The 24454-nt window shown below is 38.8% G+C and overlaps 1 protein-coding gene across 5 annotated transcripts in view; it reads left to right on the top strand.

Moving 5' to 3' along the window:
* The window catches only part of BICC1 (BicC family RNA binding protein 1), a 333565-nt gene extending 311979 nt beyond the window's left edge, over positions 1-21586 (top strand). For 3 of the 5 annotated variants that reach the window (XM_077946728.1, XM_015147586.3, XM_001097455.4), the window contains exons 18-21: positions 3681-3837; positions 7414-7574; positions 10536-10635; positions 18935-21586. In XM_077946728.1, the coding sequence (XP_077802854.1) occupies positions 3681-3837; positions 7414-7574; positions 10536-10635; positions 18935-19065 (549 nt within the window). In that variant the 3' untranslated portion in view covers positions 19066-21586. Of the gene's footprint in view, positions 1-3680; positions 3838-7413; positions 7575-10535; positions 10636-13395; positions 13475-18934 lie in introns of all 5 variants that reach the window. The other 2 variants (XM_077946727.1, XM_077946726.1) reach the window with 1 other exon arrangement.
* Positions 21587-24454: the final 2868 nt, after the last annotated feature.

The following is a 24454-nucleotide window of genomic DNA, read 5'->3' as shown; positions in this document are numbered from 1 at the left end:
CAGCAATAGGCAGAGGAGCCCAAAAAGCTCTTCTGCTCCAGCACTTGCCCAAGGACAGGTAGATCACAGATCACTTTCTCTGGGCAGAAATGTGCAGGGCCTCTGACACTATGGTTGAACTTCTTCCTATGGCTTTTCTTGCTTTGGCTATCTTGGGCTAGCCTGCCCCATCATCCTGGCTGGTGTTCACATTGAAATTTGGGAGGGAGAGTGGGTGAGACCTGCTGGATTCCAGCATGGACATTGACCATGTAATATGCTTTTCTTCACTGCCTCTTTAAGTGCTACTAATGGAAATATATGATCAGGTTTTTTTTTTTCTTTTTTCTGAATGGTGTTCTAGATTCTCCCTGGTATATAAGTTAGACTTGAGCTTTTCCTCATGTATCCCAAATTCTTTGAAATGTAAGAAAGGGCCCCTCACATAGCATGGTCTGATTTTCTGCAGCAGTGGCTGTGTGTGTCTTTTCCTTTATTCTTCCGTGGCTCAGAAGGATCAGAAATAGAGCATCCAGCGAGTATTGCCTCTATAGATTAGGAAGAGGGGAAGGGCCTGGGGAAAAGTAGAGAGGGAGATTTTTATTAAAATAGAGACCACATCTATGCTTATGGCACTAATATTTTTAAGTTGGAGAGTAGCTAAAAACACCTTCCTTTTTCTTACTTTTTCCTTTTTTGAAAGAAAAATAAAGCCAAATGAACAAGGAGAATGCCAATCTATAAAAAGAGCAAGCATGTTTGACCAATAGGTCCTGATGGGTGAGGGCTGCTCACTCGGTGTGCCACGGACCAAATGTTTCCTGCTGTAGCAACTTCGCTTGAGGCAAGAATCTGATACTTCAAACTCTGTATTCAATATTATTGAGAAGCTCAGCTTGAACATTTTTTTTTCAGTTTTAGGGCAGCTTTGAGAAATTAATCTATTTCAAAGAGATCCCTTAGATGAGAAGCAGGCACTTTCAAGCTTTGTTTGTTTTCTCCAAGATTCTAAAATATGACCCTGTCCCCTTATATTATATTGGGATACCAAAAGTCAAACAAAAGGCTGCTTTGACCTGCAGTAACTGTGTCACATCAATACAGCTACAAAGAGGTTTGGGATTTTCTTTACCTTTTTGCCACCCTTCTCTTAAAAGCATGAGTAATGGTCACATATTCTTGGAGCAAATAAAAACCTGCATTGAGAATCAAAGATGGTTTTCAACTTCTCTAGCACTGATAGTAACGAGGTTGTCCGATTATTTTAAATCTTACAAATCTAGGAGTAGAAATATTAAAGATATTTTATCAAAGATGTACAAATAATAAAGCTACTTTCATTGGAAATGCCAGTTTTGGGTCTCAGAAAGCTTCATTTCCCTATACCCATTCCCAGAAGTTAGCAAAGGTATCCCATAGTTGTAGGAAAAGGAGTCTTTGAGATTAATTCAATAATTCCACAAATACTAAGCACCTAATGTGTTACAGACACAATTTTATACACTAGTAATACTGTGCTTGAATACAAGGTTCTTACTTTCGCAGATGGAGCTTTCTTGTGGGTAGAAGGAAACACAAACTAGAAGGCAGTAGGTTACAAGAGTCTCTGTTACGTACGAAACAGAACCGCTTAGGATTGGGTAATCATAAAGCAGACCTTATGAGCAAATGGCATTCAAGCTAAAACCTAGATGCCAAGAAAAGGCCATGAAGATCTGGGGAAAGAGTAGTAGGCCAAGAGAACAGCTGGCACGATCTCCCAGAGTTGGAACCAGCCAGTGAGTTGCTGAAGCTGAGGTGGGTAGGGTGGGGGAACATCAGCATCAGAGAAGAGATTGGAGAGAGGCAGAGGCTGGATCATGGAGCCTGTCAGTTTATGGTAAGGCGCGGTAGAAATACGTCACGGCACTTTACACAGAGGCATATTTGTTTTCATTTGCATTTTAAGAAATCAGTCTTGTTGCTTTATGGAAAATGGATTATAGGGGGATAAGCAGCAAGAGTAGAATTAAAATGGCCCTTAAGGGGGCAGTTGGGACATTGTGGAGGTGTATAGAAGTGGGCAGACTTGGGCTATGTTTAGAGATGACACTGATAAACTTGCTGAGGGATTGACTGTGTTGAGGAAAGGAGGAACCAAGGATGACTTTTGGCTGGAGCAGCTGGGTAAGTAGTAGAGTCACTAGTTGGGATATAGGAATTCTGAAAGAATAAGTTTGAGGGTAGCTGATGGGGATGGGTAACAACAACTTGGTTTCGAGCACACTGAATTTAAGATGCCTGTCAGGCAGGAAAGTGGCAGTGTCAGACTGGCACCTCTATGATTCTAAATTTCTTTCTTTTTTCTTTTTTCTTTTTTTGAGACAGAGTCTTACTCTGTTGCCCAGGCTGAAGTGCAGTAGCATGATCTCGGCTCTTGCAACCTCCGCTTCCTGGGTTCAAGCAATTCTCCTGCCTCAGCCTCCTGAGTAGCTGGGATTACAGGCATGCACCACCACACCTAGCTAATTTTTGTATTTTTAGTAGAGATGGGGTTTCACCATGTTGGCCAGGCTGGTCTTGAACTCCTGACCTCAGGTGATTCACCCACCTTGGCCTCCCACAGTGCGGGATTACAGGTGTGTGAGCCACCGCACCTGGCCTATGATTCTAAATTTCAACAGAGAAGTCAAATCTGGAGTTAGAAATTTAGGAGTCACTATTGTCATTACTTTTTGAAAAGACTTAAGATTACTTAACAAGAAAGTAGACAGAGGGAAGGGAAGAGATCCTAGGACCAGGTACAGGGTAATCTGACATTTTAGAATGTGAAATAGGAAGATCCTCCAAAGGACACACAGGGAGGTAGGTGGAAAGCCTGGGGCCTGGGGTGTCAGGATGCCCTAAAGAAAGAAATTTTTAAAGGAGGGCATAGTGAGCTGTCTTTTTGCCATTGCAAGATTGAATTAAGTAAGTTTATTGAGTGAACAGTAAAGGATTCTCTTGGAATTACCTAATGAACATAATACTTTGAAAATCAGAGAATCTTGACTTTAATACTCTAGGTAATACCAAGTAGGGTGTCTATAATATAGTGATAAAATAAATAAAAGGATGAATAAATGCAAGTTCAGTGCAAATTTTAAATTATTTTTGTTTTTATTGTGGAGAATTTAAAAAGATAAATTATTCCAGGTATCTAATTTGTTAGAGAGATTGTATCCTTGTTTGTTTAGGGGAGGGTAACGCAGGGGAAAGGACAGGTCCCCTTCCAACCTCGGGCTCTATTAGCATTTTGAGAAGCCAGCTTTGCCACATCACCATTTCTCTTACTTGTGTGATACAAGGCAGAGAACCTTTGCTCTACCAGGTGGAAGATTTGCTTTGTGGTCTCCAAAATTGGAAGGAGTCTCAGCATCCACTCTTCCAAATTTTATAGAAGGGATCATTTATACTGGGGTCTCTCAGGACTCTCCCTCAGAATCTACTCCCCATAATGGAGGAAAAAGACTTCACTGTGTAAATTACCAAGTGTCCTCGGTGCTGCAGGGCAAAGGCTGTAGGCAGGTTTCACAGCCTTCGTTCCTGAGAGTCAACACTCACGAGTGCAGTGGTTGGCAAGAGAAGTAAACGGCAGTGGTGTCATGTGGATTCTTTCCTCCTCCCACCCTGAGAAACCCACCTGATTAAACATTTCCTTATCTGGCTTTGTCTGTTTACAGGGCTCATCGATGTCCCTTTCACGGTCCAACAGTCGCGAGCACTTGGGAAGTGGAAGTGAATCTGATAACTGGAGAGACCGAAATGGAATCGGACCTGGAAGTCATAGTGAATTTGCAGCTTCTATTGGCAGCCCTAAGCGTAAACAAAACAAATCAAGTGAGCTTTGTGTTTTATGTACACTTTTAGGTATCCCCAGATTAGAATGTGTTTATTTGGGTCGGAGTATCACTGTGGCCTCTCTGACTTCAAGTGCTTGGTGTAATTCACATGGCATCTCCTCTGTGAAGCCATCCTCGTTTCTCCCAGTGAAGCAGGAGAGGTTCTCTCCCCTCACTCCATTTTGTGCATGCTTTCACTCTAGCACTTGCTGTACCTAAGGGTAATTACTTATCTACCTATGTGTATCTCCCTGTGAAATTCGTGCTCCACAAACCAGAGACTGTATTTGTTCATTTTATAAACATTTATGAAGTGTCCACATGTCAGGTATTCTGTTATGCTCTGCCTTGTTGAATATTTCTTCCCAAATGCCTAGTGGACTGACACCTAGTAGGTAGGTGCTCAGTAAAAGTTTATGAAATGAATGCATCAATGGGTAATGTACACACATGCATCCAGGTGGTGACAGAAAGACAAGGACATAAGAAAGTGGTTGAGGCCAGGCATGGCAGCTCTTGCCTGTAATCCCAGCACTTTGGGAGGCGAAGGTGAGATGATAGCTTGAGCCCAGGGGTTTGAGAACAGTCTGGGCAACACAGTGAGATTTCATCTCTATTGAAAAAAAAAAAAAGCTGGGTGCGGTGGTATGCATACACCTGTAGTCTTAGCTATGTGGGAGACTGAGGTGGAAGGATCACTTGAGCCCAGGAGTTTGAGGCTGCAGTGAGCTGTAATTGAGCCACTGCACTACAGCCTGGGTGACAGAGCAAGACCCTGTCTCAAAAAAAAAAAATGGTTGAGAAAAATGTGATTGAATTAGCATCTTAGACCACTGAAGAAAGACTGTCCAGCAGGTGGCTACTAAAGATGAACAGCAAGGTTTGATTTTGTAAATAGACAAGATGTTGCTGAATTAGCATAAACAGGAAAAAAATTAACTTACAGCATGGGGGTTCTGACTTTTAGCAAATCTGGCTGAGACTCAGCATGAGCCCGTTGTTTTATCTACAACAGCACCATAATTCTGGGCTATATAAACAGATGAAAGCTGATATTGTCATCACAAGATATGCCCCAGTGCCTTTTTTCAGGGTTTTTCACACATTTGGAATCCTGAAACATGCAGAATATTTGAAGACACTTTGAAGCAAGGCAATCTAGATGAGCATGGTAGACACTCAGTAACAGTCAGTTGTTAACGTTACTATCAGTCATGTCAACTGTGTTGTCAGGAGTCTCAGATTTGAAAGGAGTAATCAGGTTGTTGGCCTAGTCTAAGTAAGAAAGCACGGTCAACTATTTCATTCCTAAATGCACTGTCAATAGTAGCCTGGAGACTCCCCATTAGTTACTGGCTGGATACCCCACCACTGACAGTATGATCGAGCTGAGAGTCAGGCTGGTGCCAGGCACAGATGGAGGGGTGTAAATGATGTCCAGTCTCTAGCCCAAGATATGTTCATTTGGTGCTTCTCTTTTTCTATCTTTATCTCCTTTCCCTTCATTTAACATTGGATAATTAAATTGACTGTACTACTCAGTTGAATTGAAGTTCAGGATTAAGATGGAGGATACATTAATAAAAAGGAAAGATTAATGAAGCACAGTTACTTGGGTTTTGTCACCTTTTTTAGGGTATAGGGAGTTTAGGAGAGACTCTAGAAACTACAAGTTGTTAAGACCAAAAAAAAAAAAAAATTAAGTAAAAGTAAGTTATAGGCTATTTTGAACATTTATCACTATGAACATTTTATTTTCAAACATTTGTTTTTAAACATTTTAATTATATATTTTATTTAACCCAACATATGTAAGATTCCTTTTAAATATGTAATCAATATAAAAATTATTTGAAATAGCTTATATTCTTCCTTAGGTTGTAGAAAATCTTTAAAATCTGCAGTGTATTGTGTACTGACAGAGCATTTTCATTCCCACTACCTATTGCAGGTGCTCAGTAGCCATGTGTGGCCAATGGCTACTGTATTGAACAGCACAGTTTTAGATAATTTCTCTTAACACCCTTGTCAAGATCACCAATGCTTCTGTTTTCCCTGGGCGTCCCTATTTATACCATTTGCTGCAGCATAATTCTCAGTAACTCTTTTACTCTCAAAAAAAAAAAAAAAAAAAGTAAATGTATCATTTGGACCATAAATTATATGGGCAGCCTTTTAGCCACTTTCATGTTGTCACGTCCCACATCCTGTGGTCACTTACCCCAATTTCCTTATCGCAGTCCCCTTTGTGGCTTTTTGTCACCTTTGACCCAGTACCTCTATAGTCAATCCTCCTCAAACTGTTTTTATGACTTTGGGGCCTCTGCTTCACCTTTAAATGGTGGAGTGTCCCAGGACTCAGTATCTTGAGGTTTGGTTTTGGGTCCTTTCTCTACACATTCACTCCAAGAGATAAACAGCTATCTTTAAGAGAAAAAGAAACCTTATCAGGAAATGCCTTCCACTTGAGAATCATGAAGGACATGTCAACTGGGAGATGAAAACAACTGGAGAAAGTGATCAATGACACCCAAAGCCATGCAGAACAAGATTCCTAGACTTGGCAGATGCATGGATCCCCAGAGTAGACTAGACAGATCTGATTGGCTTTGGTCAGTGTCGTCCTCCCTCACCTCTTTGGGGTCCTCTCCTGAAGCCACATCCTTGGTGTAAGAAGACAGATTTCCCACACAGGCAAGAGCTCATTATTGGTCTGTGAGGTAGAATGCCTGTACTCTGCTAAAATTTCCAAGGCTGTGTGTGTGTGTGTGTGTGTGTGTGTGTGTGTGTGTGTGCGCGCGCGCGTGACTTACTTGGCTTGGTTCAGTAGTCCATCACCGGCACTTGCTTGTCACTGGGTCTGAGAGCCACAGACAGTTTGTTGAAACCTTTGCCGACCAAGTCAGTTGCAGAACCAAGGCAAAGTTCAGCATTGCTGTCTTAAAAGTTTTGCCCAGAGACAGATTTATTTTTGTCCTAAATTAAATCCAGGAACCCCAGCATCATTCCTATCACTTCATACATTACTCTTAATTTTGGAAGTATGCTGTTTTGTGACCTTGCTACCCAATTATATTTTTCTAGGGAGCAGCATTTATGTGTTGCAATATCATACAATTCCTTTGACCAAAGGAAAGCACAGGTGTAGATACAGAGAGCCACCCTGCCATCCAACAGAACCTGGACTTGCAATAACTTTCTGTACCTTTATTTTGTCCCAGGGATCTTTTTTCCAGCTCCTCATTTAATTCACATCAAATCAATTATAAACAACAAATGCTTCTGACTACTCAGGGAGAATATGATGAATGATTATTAACTACAGAGGCACTGTTGCTGAATTTCTGCCTCCCAAGTGTAACCTTTTAAATGGCGAGAGCCTCCCTGAAAGCAATAACCAGCACTTCCTTAATGAAAAGCCAATATTTCAGTAAAGGATTACTGTATTTCTACAGCTACTGCTCTATTCAGCTGAACAATGAAAGTTGAAATATTTAGATGATTAAAACTTTTAATTAAACCATGTTCTCTCTGGGCATTTACACTTCAAGCCTGTCTCTCCTTTGCCTTTCAGCGGAACACTATCTCAGCAGTAGCAATTACATGGACTGCATTTCCTCGCTGACAGGAAGCAATGGCTGTAACCTAAATAGCTCTTTCAAAGGCTCTGACCTCCCTGAGCTCTTCAGCAAACTGGGCCTGGGCAAATACACAGATGTCTTCCAGCAACAAGAGGTCAGTCATTATTTATTTTCCCAAGTATCTTTGTTTTGATTGTGTGTATGATGACTTCTGGAATGAAATCACTTATTGACCTATGAGTATGCTTTCACTGAGCATTTATTCAAGTCTCATAGCTTGTTCTTGTTACTAAGAAAAATGTCATCTCATTTCTTATTTAGTGCACCTAGTAAACACAGGATAGCAGAAATAGAGAAAATCATACTTGCAGAAAAATGTACAATAGCTGTCTAACAGTTTTAGCAATAAAACCCAATTGATGTATAGATTCATAGGAATTTTTGTAGTCACAGCTCCCTTAAGGTCAGCAACAAGTCTGTATTTAACATGATTTCATTTTGAATCTGTTGTTATCTTTATTTGTGGCACTTACAAGTAAATAACAGCATCTGAAATATCTCTGGCTGTTTTTGACTCATCCTGGTCATACTGAGGTCTGTTCTCACAGAATATATGTTTTTTTCAACATGTTCATTTATTCATTAACTTACTGTTTGGGTTTTACCTGAACTGAGACAGAACTGAGATGTCTACTGAACAATCACGACCATGGATTTTGATCAAACTGATTAGCCATATCCTATTATGTTCTGGCATAAAGAAAAGAGGCCCCAGGCATGATTCTTCCTAACAGTGCTCTCATACTACTGGGGCACAGCTAACTCAAAGTGTCAGAAAATTAAAATGGTTCTATACATTTGTGTCTTTTTCAAATCAAGACATGGTCCATGTGTGATGCTAGTTGGCTTAATTTTATGTTAGAGAACATCTGATTTAGTAATTTCTAGGCATGTGTCAGTTAATAAAGAATCTATGGTTTTTACTAGGCACTTTGTATCATAAATTCAATGTGCTTGCCATGGTCCAATAAATTATTAAGTTTAAATGCTGAACATTTTTGTTTTTTACACTGAAAGAGCAATTGTCGTGTGTATTAAATTTTAGGGTATTGTTTTTTTTTTCTGTTTCCCCTACATCTGAGTTAGCGTTCATTTAACCAAGAATTTTCTAAGCTGAATAAGCCTTTCATAATCAATGCATTAAATAATATATCTATTTTGTCTTGCTGGCTAGATGAGGGTAGCTGGAAGCAGAAGTATTTTAATGTGTCCAGGCACAGAAGGTCAAAAAGCAAGAGACTGAATGTTAATTCAGTGATTTTCTGGGTTGGTTTTCATCTGTGTTTCCTATTTGAATAAGCATAGAAATTGTAGGCATTTCTTATTCCAATTACTCCAAGCAGGAAAAAAACATGAAAGTATAAAGGCAAAGGAACTTAATTTAATATTTTATTAACTACAGCAGGGATCAGCAAACCGTGGTCTGCAGGCCCACTGCCTGATTTTGTAAATAAAGTTTTATTGAAACACAACCACATTCATTTGTTTACATATTGTCCATGGCTTCCTTCCAGCTGTAACAGCAAAATAAGTAACTGTAACAGTACATTATGGCCCACAAAGCCTAAAATATTTACAGTCTGGTCCTTTAAGAGAAAGTTGGGGAACACTTGAGCTGAAAAATCTCTATTATGGAATTTCTGAAAACATCTTTAGAACTGTGATAAATGATGGCCTAAGGTGTTTTAAGATCTGGATTTATCTTCCAAATCAAAACAGGACAATATAAATTATCCTCAATATCATTTAATGAAAAGTTTTACCTGTTTATGGCATGTTGAAATTTGGTAATCTGCTTCTTTTCAATGTAGGATATTTTCTAATACTCAGATGTGACTTAACAAGAATCCCCCATAAGTAACTTCAAGAGATTTAATTTATTTTAAGCATGTTGAAGATTCATTTAGCAACTTTCACAGATGATATATCAACATGCATTGTTACTAACCATAACTGCCAGTTATGTTCTTTGGTAAGCCCAGTGTTTTATATCTATAGTTATAGTGAATGCTTACAACAGTTCTGCAGGATACAGTATTGTCAGCCCTCTGTGCCCACGGCTAGTAATGGCAGAGTCAGGATCTGGACCCAAGTCTCTTTGGCCCCAGAATCCATTGTCTTTCTCTTCTTCCACACTACCACACTATCTCTTTTTTTTTTTTTTTTTTTTTTTTTTTTTTGAGATGGAGTCTCGCTCTGTCGCCCAGGCTGGAGTACAGTGGTGCGATCTCCACTCACTGCAAGCTCCACCTCCCGGGTTCACGCCATTCTTCTGCCTCAGCCTCCCTAGAAGCTGGGACTACAGGCACCCACCGCCACGCCTGGCTAATTTTTTTGTATTTTTAGTAGAGACAGGGTTTCATCATGTTCACCAGGATGGTCTCCCTCTCCTGACCTTGTGATCCGCCTGCCTCGGCCTCCCAAAGTGTTGGGATTACAGGCTTAAGCCACCGCGCCTGGCCCTTCCACACTATCTTTAAAGGAAGGATGGTGAATCCTTGGGCAGTTTCCCTTCATAGTTTGTTCCTGATGCCAGAGAGTACAGGTTTATAGTTCCTTCAAATACTTCTTTTGTGTCTGTTTCAGTGATAGTTTGCTGGGTTGAGCCAAATGAACTATAGATCTGATTGTGTCTGGGAATTCTTTGAATCCTGTGTAGAACACAAAGGAAGATGCCATCTGTTTTATTATTTAGTTTCTTCTTTAAATGGTAAAGATACACTAAACCAATTCAAAATCCCAACCTAAGAAATATTTTTCTTTCCTGAACGGATAATGCTCTTCCTTTTATCAGTTCACAAAAATGGTATAATCTTTGTGTTTCCTTTTTTGCTGTAGTTGCCAGGATGCTCAGAGCTAAGTCTTCTGCTAGAATCATCACTTCCATTTCACCACCTTTCTAAATTCTTGTTTCTTAGGTTTGTGCTACCACCTTTCTTTTCTGGAAGTAGGCAGAGCATAATTAATAAATAAGTGTGATAACAAGTTGATCCTACAGTGGGAAAGAAAATAAGTAATTAATATATTGGTTATAGATTGACCTTTCTACCCACAGATCGATCTTCAGACATTCCTCACTCTCACAGATCAGGATCTGAAGGAGCTGGGAATAACTACTTTTGGTGCCAGGAGGAAAATGCTGCTTGCAATTTCAGGTGAATATAAATATTCAACTTATATGTTAAAATCTGAATAACATCTGCCAGTGGTCTCAGCCGTTGGGTTGTTTCTACCCATTAACTGCTGGCTTACTAAACTAACACCTTGGTTGTGGTTTCAGAGGGTTTTTCTGTCAACAGTGTGGCAAATCCTGAGACTGTCTTACTTTTTCATCAAGGCATTGCCTGAAAACCTGCCTTAACAGGGGTCATATCTGAACACAGATCTCTTCAGAAATATCTAACCAAAATCACCCTATGCAGATCATGAGAAGTCGGGCGGGGGGAGTTTAATTCTCCTCTTTGCAGTTGTGTTAAACAGTAATCATTACATTAGTGAATAATTATTCTTGATTGGCAGTTATGTTTCAAATGTGTGTGTCCTTGCACACCGACTGAGATCATTGCACTGAGAAGAGAAGAATGCTGATTGCAATAGCGTGGAATCTGGCAGTGTTACTTGTCTTAATTCTTCTTAGTTTTCCCACTGTTTTAATAGAATTTATGAGTCAGAGGACATAGTATCCTGAAGATAGTCACAGAATGAAGGAAAATAATGTCTGTCTCCCTAGGCCACTTTCTTTGTACATCTATTGCATATACAATTAAAAAATGCTCTATACATATTTATTGGGTGCCACTCATTTGAAAGGAATGCAGCCAGATGATGAGTCAGGAGTTGGCAAATACATAGTAATGAACCTCAAAAAAGTGTTCAGAGAAATATGCAGATATTCGAAGGAGGGAATGGGATTAGTTTTTGAAGACTTGCCAATAAAGTTCTTGAATGTCAAATTTTTATGTATCCCAGTCTCAGACAGACAGACACACCAGGGGCAGAAGCCAAGTGTCATGTGCTGTGGAAAAATGAATGCTTTTTCACAACACTGAATTTGCAGGCTATGCCTCAGTGAAGCCAGCAGTTGCATCCAACTGATGAAAGTCCATTCCAGACAGCATTCACTAATCAGATCAGCAGATAAAATTTAAAACCTCAGTGGTTTTCCATTTTATTTTAGCAGCATTTTGAATGCCCCACCCATCTTCCCATAGGAAATCTTTATCTGAAGCAGATATAGGCAAAGCAGCCTTGAAATAGGAGTGGATCCAGCCATTGAGCTTCCTGGTGGCAGCGTATTAGGTTCTTCTGTGGATAGGGTTCTACACTCATCAGTTTTACCAGAACTTCTAAACTTTCTTCTCGGATATACTGTATGTATCCAAGAGGCTCTATTAACGGAACTCAACAGGGAAGACAATAATTCCTGCTCATAAGATCATCTTGGTATAGTGGAAAGAACACTGGATTCAAATAGGAGATCTGGGCTTTACCTATGCTAAGTCATGAGTCTTTGAGTGAGTTTCCAAACCTTTGGTTTTGGTTTATTAACCATGAAGGTAGATTGGAATTTGTGATTGTACAAAGGTCACCTTACATTTCTGAGATCTATCCTTTCATGTGATATCATCAGGCTTAGTGAAAATGGACAAAACGGTAGTTTTATTACTTGTTCTTTTTACCATCTATGATAATAGAGTAACCTTTTAAATTTGTTTTCTGTAAAGCTCAGCCTCAGGGGGCTATCCCTAGACTCAAGCTAACTTTAACAGTTTTCATATTCTTTCATTAATTTGCAAATGAAATTTATATTTGAAATGTGATTAGCTTGTGCATTCACCATACCTATACTGTTGAAATATGCCTGCAGGTCAGCAATTTTATATCAGTGAAGGGCATAGCCCAGAGCTCCATAGTCTTGCACTAGAGGTTCATGGAATGGCAGTGAGGATATAGTGAAAACTAAGTTCATTTTTTGGTGTCCCAACCAAATTCCGAATTCTGTAATGCTTTTAGCAACAAGCAGATAGCTGTAAATACATTCACGGGTTGTAGATAGATCATCAATATCTTTACTCTGGAATATATCAGTATCTTTTGGGGGAGGTAAGATGGGAATCAGAAAGGTTTCAAGTTCTCTATTTTAAAAAAAATAATATTTTTTCTAATCATTATCTTCTTTGTCATTCTATTGAGGTTATATAGTACTTTTGCAGACTTCCTCTCTCAGTGGGGTTCACCAGGTCCTCTTGCTTTTAAAGGGAGTTTGAGACCGACTAAAATGCTTTATGGCTGCCCTGCACAGCATAAAGGACTTGATTATTTTAAGAATAATTTTGTCTTACTTTGTTCAGTGCATTTGTTTGAACCTGGTAAATTATTTTCTCTGAAAGCAATACATTTTTATTGAGAAAATTCTTCATCAAAAAGCAAAGCTTCTTTCTCCAATTCAGCTTATCTGATAACAAAGACATCCATTTATAGTCCCAGAACGTCCTGTCTCCCTGTAGATGCAGTATAGCTGGGCAGTCTGGACTCACATTTGTCTTATGGTTCCAGATTGGTTAGATCCAGAGTTTGCTTAAAATTCCTTTTTAATTTTGTAGATTTTAAACTTATAATCTGAGTGATTCTTTCAGTATAAGGTTTTGTTTTCTTTTTAATCTCAGGCCAAAATACATTTAATGTTATAGCAGTAGATGAAATTTATCTCTAATGGAGATGGATCAAAGTATAAATTTGATCTCTTTTTCCCCAAATCCACTTTTTTTTTTTGGAAAATTGACAGATTTCTCTCAGAATATGGTCATGATTGGTTAAATGTACAGGGACTCAGTGAAAGGACGCTTAGCATCCTGTCGACAGGCTTCCCACTACGGCCTCAGGTAGATCTAACATTTCCCGACCTATTCTTTTAGTTTGTGACTCTGTTCAGATCCGCAACAAGATCCTGAGAGCTGCCAGGATTGTGTGAACCTTGGAATTTCAAAGAAAAAGGTTGGTATTTTCCCAAACCATCCCTTAGGCTTACTGAAAAGTATTAGAGGAGTTTGCCTTATCATTTAAAAAACAACAGCAACAACAATTCTAAAGTCTCTTCAGTAGGACTTGACCTTGATAACCTCTCTGGAAGATTTATCTCTGTGCATCACATTTAAAAACATAAATATGAGACCAGCTTGGCTGACACAGTGAAACCCTGTCTCTACTAAAAATACACACACAAAAAAAGAAAAGCCGGGCGTGGTGGCAGGTGCATGTGGTCCCAGCTGCTTGGGAGGCTGAGGCAGGAGAGTGGCGTGAACCTGGGAGGTGCAGCTTGCAGTGAGACGAGATCGCGCCACTGCACTCCAGCCTGGACGACTGAGCGAGACTCCGTCTCCCAAAAACAAACAAACAAACAAACAAATATATATATATTTACACACATACTGTCTTAGAAACTGTATCAGTTAGGATTGGATTCCCTTGTGATCATTTTACCGTTTCAAAGATCTAGCTGATGTGTCTTTTCAGAATAAAGTTTTTAATATTTATTTTGAAAAACTTTGTCTTCATGGCCCGGTTGTTGTCATGTGCTCAGTTATATGTGTTGTATGTGCTAAAGGAGAATGTTGTTTGGCCTCATTCCTTCTTTTTTCTTTGCCGTAAAATGGGAATATCCTCCCGTACTGTACATTATTCCCCCGTGAAAACATGGAGGCCGAAGATAGTCCCTAGCTTGAAGATGATAAAACTTTTCCAGGCTGTGTACTTAAGGGGATTCATGTATTCTTAACGCTCCTATTAAGTTTGCCTTTAAATATATTCAATTCTGTCTTGATTTCTGAATTTTGAAGTACTGTGTCTGTGTGTGTGTGTGTGTGTGTGTGTGTGTGTGTGTGTGTGTTTTAACAAGATACATGTATTCAGCTTTTAATAGGAATGTCATTGCCACTGTATTTCTGGAGGAACTTGAAACAACAGCCATCTGTATGCATGCCAGCATGTGTCTTTTGCTTGTAAAGTTACCTTCCTTGCTTCTTCAGAGTGAAGCTGGGTTTTTCTTTTAAAAATTAAATTTGGTACGTTAAAATAGCAAATAAAGCTCTGTTATTTGGTATAGTTGGAAATACCGATTTCTCAGATTTGTATTCCTGATGCCTTGGTTGGTCTTCTCTGTCCGGTGGGTCACTGACGGCCAGTGCTCAGGGCATTGACCTTTCCATCAGGCATGCGAGGTTTCACCTCTGTCACTTAGTACCTGTGTGGGCAAGTGACTTAGTCTATTTTTTAAATCAGTTTTCTCACCTATAAAATGGAGAATGGTAATCTTATCTATCCCTTAAAGAAGACTTGAACAGGGCAAAATAAATGTAAAGTGCTTGTCATACAATCAGCCTAATGAATCATTGTTCTTTTCCTTCTGTCCTAAGACCTATATATGAAGAAAAGAGAGATGTCTCCACTGTTGTTTTGACCATATAGGGCATGCGTTTACATTTTGGAAGGCAGTGGGGTAAAATGTTAAGGGTGTTGGTCATCTTCCAGAACTTGGCCACAGGAGCATGTCTGGTCATATGGTCATCCTTAACGCCATGCAGTCTGTTACAACCTGAGTCTGTGTCTTCAGCATTACTGTAGATGGCCATATCTTACATTGTAACTTCAGAATTCAAAAGGGGATTGTGTGTGTGTGGCTTGAAAAGTACTGAGTACCTTGCAAATACAAGGTGAACCACCTGCACTAGCCCCTCAAAGAGACAGCTTGAAGTAAGTCAATTACATAATCCCTCTAATGTATTTTAAACTGAATAAATTTGAGGGTATTTGCATTTGTTGGTATCAAAACCCTAATTTGCATAGTCTGATGATTCTGTGTACTTGCATGAGTTTGTCAGAACGAGTTACATCAGTGATTTTGAGGTGGGGGTGGAAGTTGATGCATACTCATAAAACAAGGTAGTCTGTTTCAATTAACAGTTTACCTTTCCAGTTAATAACTTTTAGTTAGCAAAAGACAAACTAAACAGTGTTTTCAGAATACTCTGATTTCTTTACAATTCTAATAGGGCAACTCAGGTTTGCCCTGAAATTTTAGATTCAAGTATTTGTTGTTTGTGAGCATTAATTTTCTAAGCTGATACGATTGTTTTACTAGATTTAATTTTTTATTCAAAGAAACCTACTCATATGCCTCTTTCTAAAACTATTTCTGACTCAAGAAGTGTAGGCTTCATGAGTTGGCAGAGCCATGCGAGCTGTGGTTTAATACAGTTGACTCTTGAACAACATGGATTTGAACTGCACAGGTTCACTTATACACAGGGTTTTTTCAATAGATGTATTGGAAATATTTTTGGAGATTTGTGACAACTTGAAAAAACTTCCAAACTGCATAGCCTGGAAATATTGAAAAACATTAAGAAAAAGTTAGATATGTCAAGAATGCATATGTGTGAAATATATACAGATACTAGTCTATTTTCTCATTTACTACCATACAATATACACATCTATTCTAACATGTTAAAATTTATCAAAACCTCACAGACCATATGTGGCACCATTGGCAGCAGAGAGAAATGTAAACAAACATAAAGACATTTTAAATCATAACTGCATAAAATTAACTGTGTTATATACAGTACTACTGTAATAATTTCACAGCCACCTTCTGTTGCTACTGCGGTGAGCTCAATTGTTACAAGTGTCTATCTAAAGCACTGTACAGCACTAGTCTCCACATGAGCAGTTAATCTCTCCAGTAAGTTGTATATCACAGTTACAAGTGATCTCTCACAGTTCTTGGGTATTTTTCATTGTGTTTAGTACAGTACCATAGACCATGAATAACACCATAGAACCCACATAAAGTGCCACTAGTGCTCTCAAAAGCAAAGAAGAGTCATGACATCATGAGAAAAAGTTGAATTGCTTGATATGTACCACAGATTGAGGTGTGTAGCTGCATTTACCCACCATGTCAAGATAAGTGAATCCAGCATAACGACTATTGTTGTAAAAAAAAAAAAAAAAGGAAAACAAAAGGAAATCTGAGAAGACGTTGCTGCAGCTACACCAGCAGATGCAAAAGCCTTACACTTTTTGCAAAATACCTTTTTTATCCTGCATTGAAAATGCAGCTTTTAGAGTGGGTGCATGATTGTTATAAAAAAGCATACTTATTGACTCCATGATTCAAGAAAAAGCAAAGTCTATATGACAACTTAAAGCAAAAGGAAGGTGAAGCATCTAAAGCTAGAGAAATTAATGACAGCAAAAGATGGTATGTTAATTGTAGAAAGAGGTTTGGCTTAACAAATGTGAAGATAACAGAAGAAGGAGCTTTTGTCAACCACGAGATAGCAGATGAGTTCCCAGACACGGTTAAGAAAATAATTGAGGAGAAAGATTGTACACCTGAACAGGTTTTTAATGCAGATGAAAGTGTCCTATTCTGGAAAAAATAAAAATGCCACAAAGGACTTTTATTAGTAAGAAAGAGAAATGAACACCCAAATTTCAGACAGGAAGGGATAGGCTGACTGCTGTTTTGTGCGAATGCAGTCACGTTTATGATCAGGACTGCCCTTATCTATAAAGCTGCCCACCCTTGAGCCTTGGAGGGAAAAGATAAACACCAGCCACCAGTCTTTTGGTTGTAGCACAAGAAGGCATGGATAACAAGAATGCTTTTTCTAGACTGGTTCCATTGATACTTTTTCCCTGAAGTCAGGAAGTAACTTGCCAGTAAAGGACTGACTTTTAAAGTTCTTTTAATGTTGGATAATGGCCCTGGCCACTGGAAACCCCCTGCGTTTAACATCAGAGTCATCAAACTAGTTAACTTGTCTCCAAACACAAAGTCTCTAATTCAGTTTCTAGATCAGGTGGTTATAAGGACCTTTAAGGATTGTTACACATGGTACTTTATGGAAAGGATTGTCAAGGTTATAGAAGAGAACCCGGATAGAGAAAACATTATGAAAAGCCGGAAGGATTACACCATTGGAGATGTCATTGTTGTTACAGAAAAAGCTATGAAGCCATCAGGTCCGAAACAATGAATCCCTGCTGGAAAAAAACTGTGTCCAGATGTTATGCATGACTTCACAGGATTTACCATAGAGCCAGTCAAGAAAATCATGAAAGAAATTGTGGATATGGCAAAAAATAATAATAAAATAAAGGTAAAGGATGAGTGAGGAATTTCAAGATCAGATCTTGGAGAAATTCAAGAGCTAATAGATACCACACCAGAGGAATTAACAGAGATGACTTGATGGCGATGAGTGTTTCTGAACCAGTGCCAGACGATGAGGAAGACAGAGCAAGCAGTGCCAGAAAGCAACGGACGTTAGACAGTCTGGCAGAAGAGTTCCGATTATTCAAGACTGCTTCTGATTTTTTTTAATGACATGGATTCTTCTATGATAAAACAGTGGAAGAACGACTAGTACCATATAGAAACATTTTTAAAGAAATGAAAAAAGCAAAAATGGCAGACAGAAATTATGATGTATTTTTGTAAAGTTACAGCAAATATGCCTGCCTCTCCTTCCACCACCCCTACCTCTTGAACCTCTACTGCACCTGAAACAGCACGAGCAACCCCTTCTCCTCCTCCTCCTCAACCTACTCACCGTGAAGGCAACAGGGATGAAGACTTTGTGATCATTCACTTGCACTTAATGAATACGTAAATATATTTTCTCTTCCTAATGAATCTCTTAGTGTTTTCTCTGGCTTAGTTTATTGTAAACATGCAATATAAAATACATATACAGAACATGTGTTCATCAACTTACTGGTAAGGCTGCTGGTCAACAGTAGGCTATTAGTAAAGTTTTCAGGGAGTCAAAAGTTATACAGGGATTTTTGACTACATGGGAGCAGGAGGGTTTGCACCTCAACCTCTGCATTATTCAAGGGTCAGCTGTACTTCAGGGTGCTCCTCCAGTATCCCTGTGCTTAGGTGTGGGGTCTTCTTTTCATATCTGACTTTAATAACTAAATGATTGCTGTGTTTGACATGAATGAGTTCAGTAGCTGTAATAATTTTCTGTGCCATCGGTCGTACGTCCTTTCACGAGCTTTGATTGTTCTCCTTGCCTCTGAAATGACCTTTGGAGTAGGTCAAACTGCTTAATTTGGTTAGAGAGTTCTGAGAATGGTACATCCTCCAATATAGTTTACAGACTATAATAGAAACTTTGCTGGCAGGAGTTTACGAATTGCAACAAAAACTATTTGCTATCCTTTGTTCTCTAGACTATCGATATGCTATCTTTTATACCATACTTTCTAGTATTTCAGAAATGCCTTGATCATCAACTAAAGTTTTCCTTTTGCTGCCAGACTTGACTTTCCTCAAAAAACCTACCACGTCACCATTTTCTGAGCTCTAGTGCTATGTCCTGTAGTATACATAGAACTTCTCTTGAGCTCCTAACAATTCTCTCTTTCTCTCTCTAGAACTAAATAAAAACCGAAGAAAGCTTTTTGAATCGCCAAATGCACGCACCTCTTTCCTGGAAGGTGGAGCGAGTGGAAGGCTACCCCGTCAGTATCACTCAGACATTGCTAGTGTCAGTGGCCGCTGGTAGCAGCGCCCTCTCGGCACATGCCCGCTGACTAACTGTAAAGTGGACACAGGAGATGTGTGAACAGCCTTCACAGCACACCGTCCTCAGCACTCTGGGTGTCTGGTATCAGGACCAAAGCATCTTATTCGCACCTGTACTTTATGGCAAAAAGGAACAAAAGAGAGATGTTCTTGTATGTCATACAGAACACCAAATGTGGATTACTTTTTAAAAATGGCAGTTGGACAGAATTTGCAATATGAGGATAGGGCTTTATTTCCTGTTTTTATTTACCTATATAACATATGCACTGATTTTTTTTTTTTTTTTTTTTTTTTTTTTACTTAAAATGAAGGATGAATTGACATCTGGGATGCCAGAAAACTTAGGAGTTATTTTGTTTGCTTGTTTTGTTTTGGTATTTGGGGATTTTTAGAAAATAATCAAAGTGGAATTTTCTGGTACTGCTTTAAAATAATTATTGCGGTCTTTCAGCACTTTACACGTTCTAATTTCTTGTCCTGTGGAAATTCTTCCTGTCTCCATCTCTCTCATTTTTCATGTCACCTACATGTTGGTACAGATCAGAGTTAGTTACATTTTTCTGACTGCATCAAACTTATTTGAAATGGTACTGGATCTTAGTTTCTGTGCAGAATATTCTGTGACTTTGGGAAACTTAAGTGACTCTGCTTGCTTCTGGACCAATTCTGTTTCATGTATGTTAGCATCCTAGAAACACCTAGCAATGGACCTAGTTCACAGTAATAGGTGCAAAGAAAGACCAAATGGACTTTGCAGTATTAACCCTTTGCAGTCGTCATACTTAGCTGCTGCCTGTAATGCTAAAATGATTTTAATGGTTGTCTGGAAGCAAAGGGCTGTTTTTTAGTATATTGCCACTAAAGGACATTTATTTATATCAAACTTTTATTTTTAGATATTATAAGCAATACAGTACATAATTGATGAAATTGATATTTACTAGAGATTTATGGTAGAGAATGGACAACATTCAATAACTGGAGCCCTAGATTGTCACTTTATTTAAAAAGACAAATAATCATCTGACAAGACAGCACTGTTGCCATTATGGGGAGAAATAGATTACAATCCTTATCATGTACACATTAGCTATGTTCCGTATGGCCACAGGACTTTCCTAAAACCCTATCTGTCTGCTTGAAGTAGACTTATGTTTGTTGAGAATGAACAGGCTTACTTGAAGCCTCCAGGGTGACAGTTCATAAAGACAGCTAAGTTCTGAAGGAAAAACAAAAGATATTTTTTAAGTGGCTAGATTCATTATTACAATCTTATACTGTGAAAGTCCAAGAAATCAGACAACATTGTTTCCTGGGTCTTTTCAGAGATCTTATAGATTTATGAAGTGTTTTTAATCCATGAAGAAAATCACTAAAGTGCCTTTGTTTCTTCAAAGCAATATTATTTCCAAGTATATTAATTTGTTAGAAAACTTTCCCATAGGAAATGTTGTCAGTTACCTGTACTGTAAAGAGTTATTTATGTCCAGTAGTCAAGATTTTCTACATGGACATAAGCCACTCTCACATGCTCTCAGCAGAAGGCATTAGATAAGCATATACAAGAGTTGGGTACTTTTATATAAATATGGGATGAGAAATACTTGCCTGACACTTTTCCATGGCTGAGTCTGACCATTACAGTAAGAACAAGAATTGAAGAGGCATTTTGCACACAGAAAATTTTTCACTTTAAAATATGGTATTTGTTACCTTGAAGGCATAGATAATAGGCCTGTCATAAAATTATCAATTATAACTGGCATTGAGGGACTGCCCTTTTTAAATTAAACTAAGCCTTATCTGCTTAAGGATGTTGAACTGAATCACTCCCTTTACTCATCCTGTGCATATGTGTACAAACGGTCTTGTGGATCATGTGATGATCATCCATCTTATTTGATTGTATTAATGCATCATGCTAAACATTTAACACAGGTTAACAATACCAGATTTGTGTCCTGTTCAACAACTCAGTACTCTAAATGTTGTTTTTAATAAGACCTTCCCAGATAATAATCATTTGGAGCTCTTTTCCCAGCTCTCTACCATGCATTTGCAACAGGAGGAAGACGGAATGAATACGCAGTATTAAGTTGATTTATGAACAGTGCTTTGATATGCCAAAGGGGAAACTGTCCCACTTAAATTAGATTAAGTAGGGTGGCTAAAAATAAATAAAAACACTGGAAATTATTTCTCTCACTTTCTCTTGATGCAATGAAGGGAATATGACACTACAGTATACAGAGTTGTTATATGATGCACAAAATATTTTGATGATTTGAATAAATGTTAACTTTTAATCTGCGCCTTAATAATGACTGGTTATCTGTAAATATAGAACAGATACAGATTGTATTTTTCTGTGGGTTTTTGTCCTTTTAGTGATTTTTTTCCAAAAATGAGAGATGGAATTAACATTGAAAATGGGAATTTTTTCTAACTGAATCAATTGTTACATGAAAAATAAATTTATATAACCCCTTTGTATTGCTCTTGCTAGCTGAAGTGTGTCTTTTTTTAAAAGCAAATCTGTACGCATAAACTCTATGCCTATCTTTGTTTTCTAAGAAATAATTCTTTTTTTTGGCCATTTTCGGCAAAGTTGAAAGATGTTTCTGCAGTAGAATTGCATATGGATTCTGTATTCTCTTATTTTGCATTGACATTCCTCATTTTCAACCAGCAACCAAAGCACTTTATTTTAGTCAGTGAATCCAGGACCAGTCATCAATCATTGTTTCTTAGGCCACCCATAGGTACATACAAAAGAGTAACATTCTAGAACAGGTTTTATTCTTGTTATTTCTTTTCTTTTATAAAGACTCAAGTGTATGACCGCTTTGACAACCTCATTTATCAGCAAAGGCTGACGTGATGCTGGGCTTTTTGATCCAGGTTCCCCTTTCAGAGACTGCCATTGTGTTATCTATCACACTGTGTGTTTACCATGCCATGCACTGAGATGCTCCCTGGACTCATGCTAAACGGAATTGACACTCTCTTACTTATTCTGAGATTTTGCTAAATCTTAAAGAAAACCTAGCCCTCCACACATTATGCCCCCAGGAATATTTCCCCTGAATTAGCCATGCCAGTGGTTCTTAAACATTGTTTCTAAAACAAAAATTCTTTTGATAATTGGAATCTTACCTGTGACTCAATATTAAATTATTCATGTATTACTTATTTGGTTCATTATATACATACTAATGACACAGAAATATTTAGTAAGTGTCAGGCTCTGGTCTAGGAACAGTCATGAATAAAACAAAATCCCTTGCCCTCCTTGAAATTGAATTCTAAACGGAGAAAGGTGGTGCTAAAGAGGGAGAGGTTGGAGGATGGACTATCCCTACCCTTCATATGGGTCTCCATGTGTTTACCACACTCCAGGGGGACTCTAGAGAGCTCTCTAGAAACCCGTTTTTAACAAAATTGTTAAAAGTGGCTGAGCACAGTGGCTCATACCTGTAATCCAGCACTCTGGGAGGCTAAGGCCGGCGGATCACATGAGGTCAGGGATTCAAGACCAGCCTGGCCAACATGGTGAAATCCCGTCTCCACTAAAAATATAAAAATTAGCCGGGCATGGTGGTGCACGCCTGTAGTCCCAGCTCCTCGGGAGGCTGAGGCAGGAGAATTGCTTGAACCCAGGAGGCAGAGATTGCAGTGAGCCGAGATCACAATAATTGCACTCTAGCCTGGGCAAAGAGTGAGATTCCATCTAAAAAAAATCCTGTTAAAAGTACCCACGATGTTGAAACAAGCCTTGCAAATGCAAAATATTCCTTCCTCTCATTCCCCCTCCCTCCCTATCTCTAGGTTCCAGAGGTTTAATCACCTTCTGAAAAGGAGAGTGTGGCCCAAAGTGCTATGTTCCACTGCTTTATAGCTATACCCTATGATGATGATAGCTGAGGACTCATGACTTCTTAGACTTGACTCCAGGTTACTTTGGAGTTTTTAGAAATCAAGTTTGCCTGAACGTGATTTTTGTTACCAAGAATACTCCAAAGAATGCATTAATACTTGGAAGTTAATTCCAAATATAGACCTCCCACAAGACAATAGTGCAATAAATAGAGTCTCCTTAGATGACTGTTTCCAAGGGAACTTCACTCCCTTGGCTATATAAATCCTGGTATATACTGTTAAATTAGCTCAGAATTTATCCTGGCTTACATACTTAGTAATTTTGTGAATTCAAATGTATTGAAGTGCATTTAACCTAATTTTGATAATCTGATGTTTAGTCAATGTATTAAATATTCCAGTCATCACCAGAGGCCATGATTCTCTTACAGTCCCACTCCAGGTAAGTCAGCTTCCTTTCTTCTCCTCAAACAGCCTTTTGGATAACTTACAGGTCATCTGGCTGAGAAGTAAAGACGTTGGACTTTGTCGTTTTACAAACATGCATTTAGATCTTGTCCATAGACCTCGGGTAAATTTCTCTGTGTCTAGGAGTCCTCATCTGTGAAATACAGGATTTTCCTTTCACTGCAAGGGCGTATCTTTGCCCATCAGGGATCCTCATTGTGTTCATAATTCTGTATCAGAAGGAGAAAGCCCATTTCCTGTGCCCAAATGTCAGAACTGTAAACTCCAGTCTCAGGGACCCACCTCCTGGTTAATAAAGTTGAACTCAGAACACTGTCCTGAAGGTCGGGGTCAGATTTCTGTACCTTATTTGGTTGCTTTTTATTTTATTCTTTTAAGTCTCTGATTCACCAGAGTATTGAAAACTGGGCTCTCCATATGGGTGGAGAAGGTTAGTAGCCAATTCTGATAGTCATATATTTTGTGCCTAATGGCCCTATTCCCCGAGAGTTCTCATTACCCTAAATGGTATTGACTCCCTGTCACCCAGAAGGTCACCTCCATCCTAGCCCTGGTTGCTGAATTTCTCCCACTTTTATTTCTCTCTGCCGACCACTACCACAGGATCTCATACAAACTCCCTTTGTGTGCGTATAATGAGCTTGGCTTTTCTTTTGAAAGGAGCCATCTGCCTGTATTTGTGCTGTTTAGTTGTTTTTCACTTTAAAAAGTGAACAGAGTTAGATAATATTTGACCATTCCTAGAGACATGGCCAGGACACTTCAAAAACACTTCATCAAGGGATTTCACATTTTTGTTGCTTTTTAAAATACTTTGACTCACTCTGAAAGGAGGCAAGTGGAGCTTGAAGTTCCCTTTCTCAAGGGTTAGGCCATGAATGTGTTTGGAACAGATTTTGGGAACTGGAGTCTGAATCTGATTTAGGAGGCAGAATTTCAGTGTGGGAACCAGAATCTTTAGGAAAAAATTACAGTAACCGAAATGTTTCAACTTCATAATAGGATGTTTGGATGAGTTA

The sequence above is a fragment of the Macaca mulatta genome, chromosome 9, assembly GCF_049350105.2.
Source record: "Macaca mulatta isolate MMU2019108-1 chromosome 9, T2T-MMU8v2.0, whole genome shotgun sequence".
Lineage (NCBI taxonomy): Eukaryota > Metazoa > Chordata > Mammalia > Primates > Cercopithecidae > Macaca > Macaca mulatta.
Note: the sequence above shows the minus strand (reverse complement) of the source record. Positions and strands in the feature narration are given on the sequence as shown.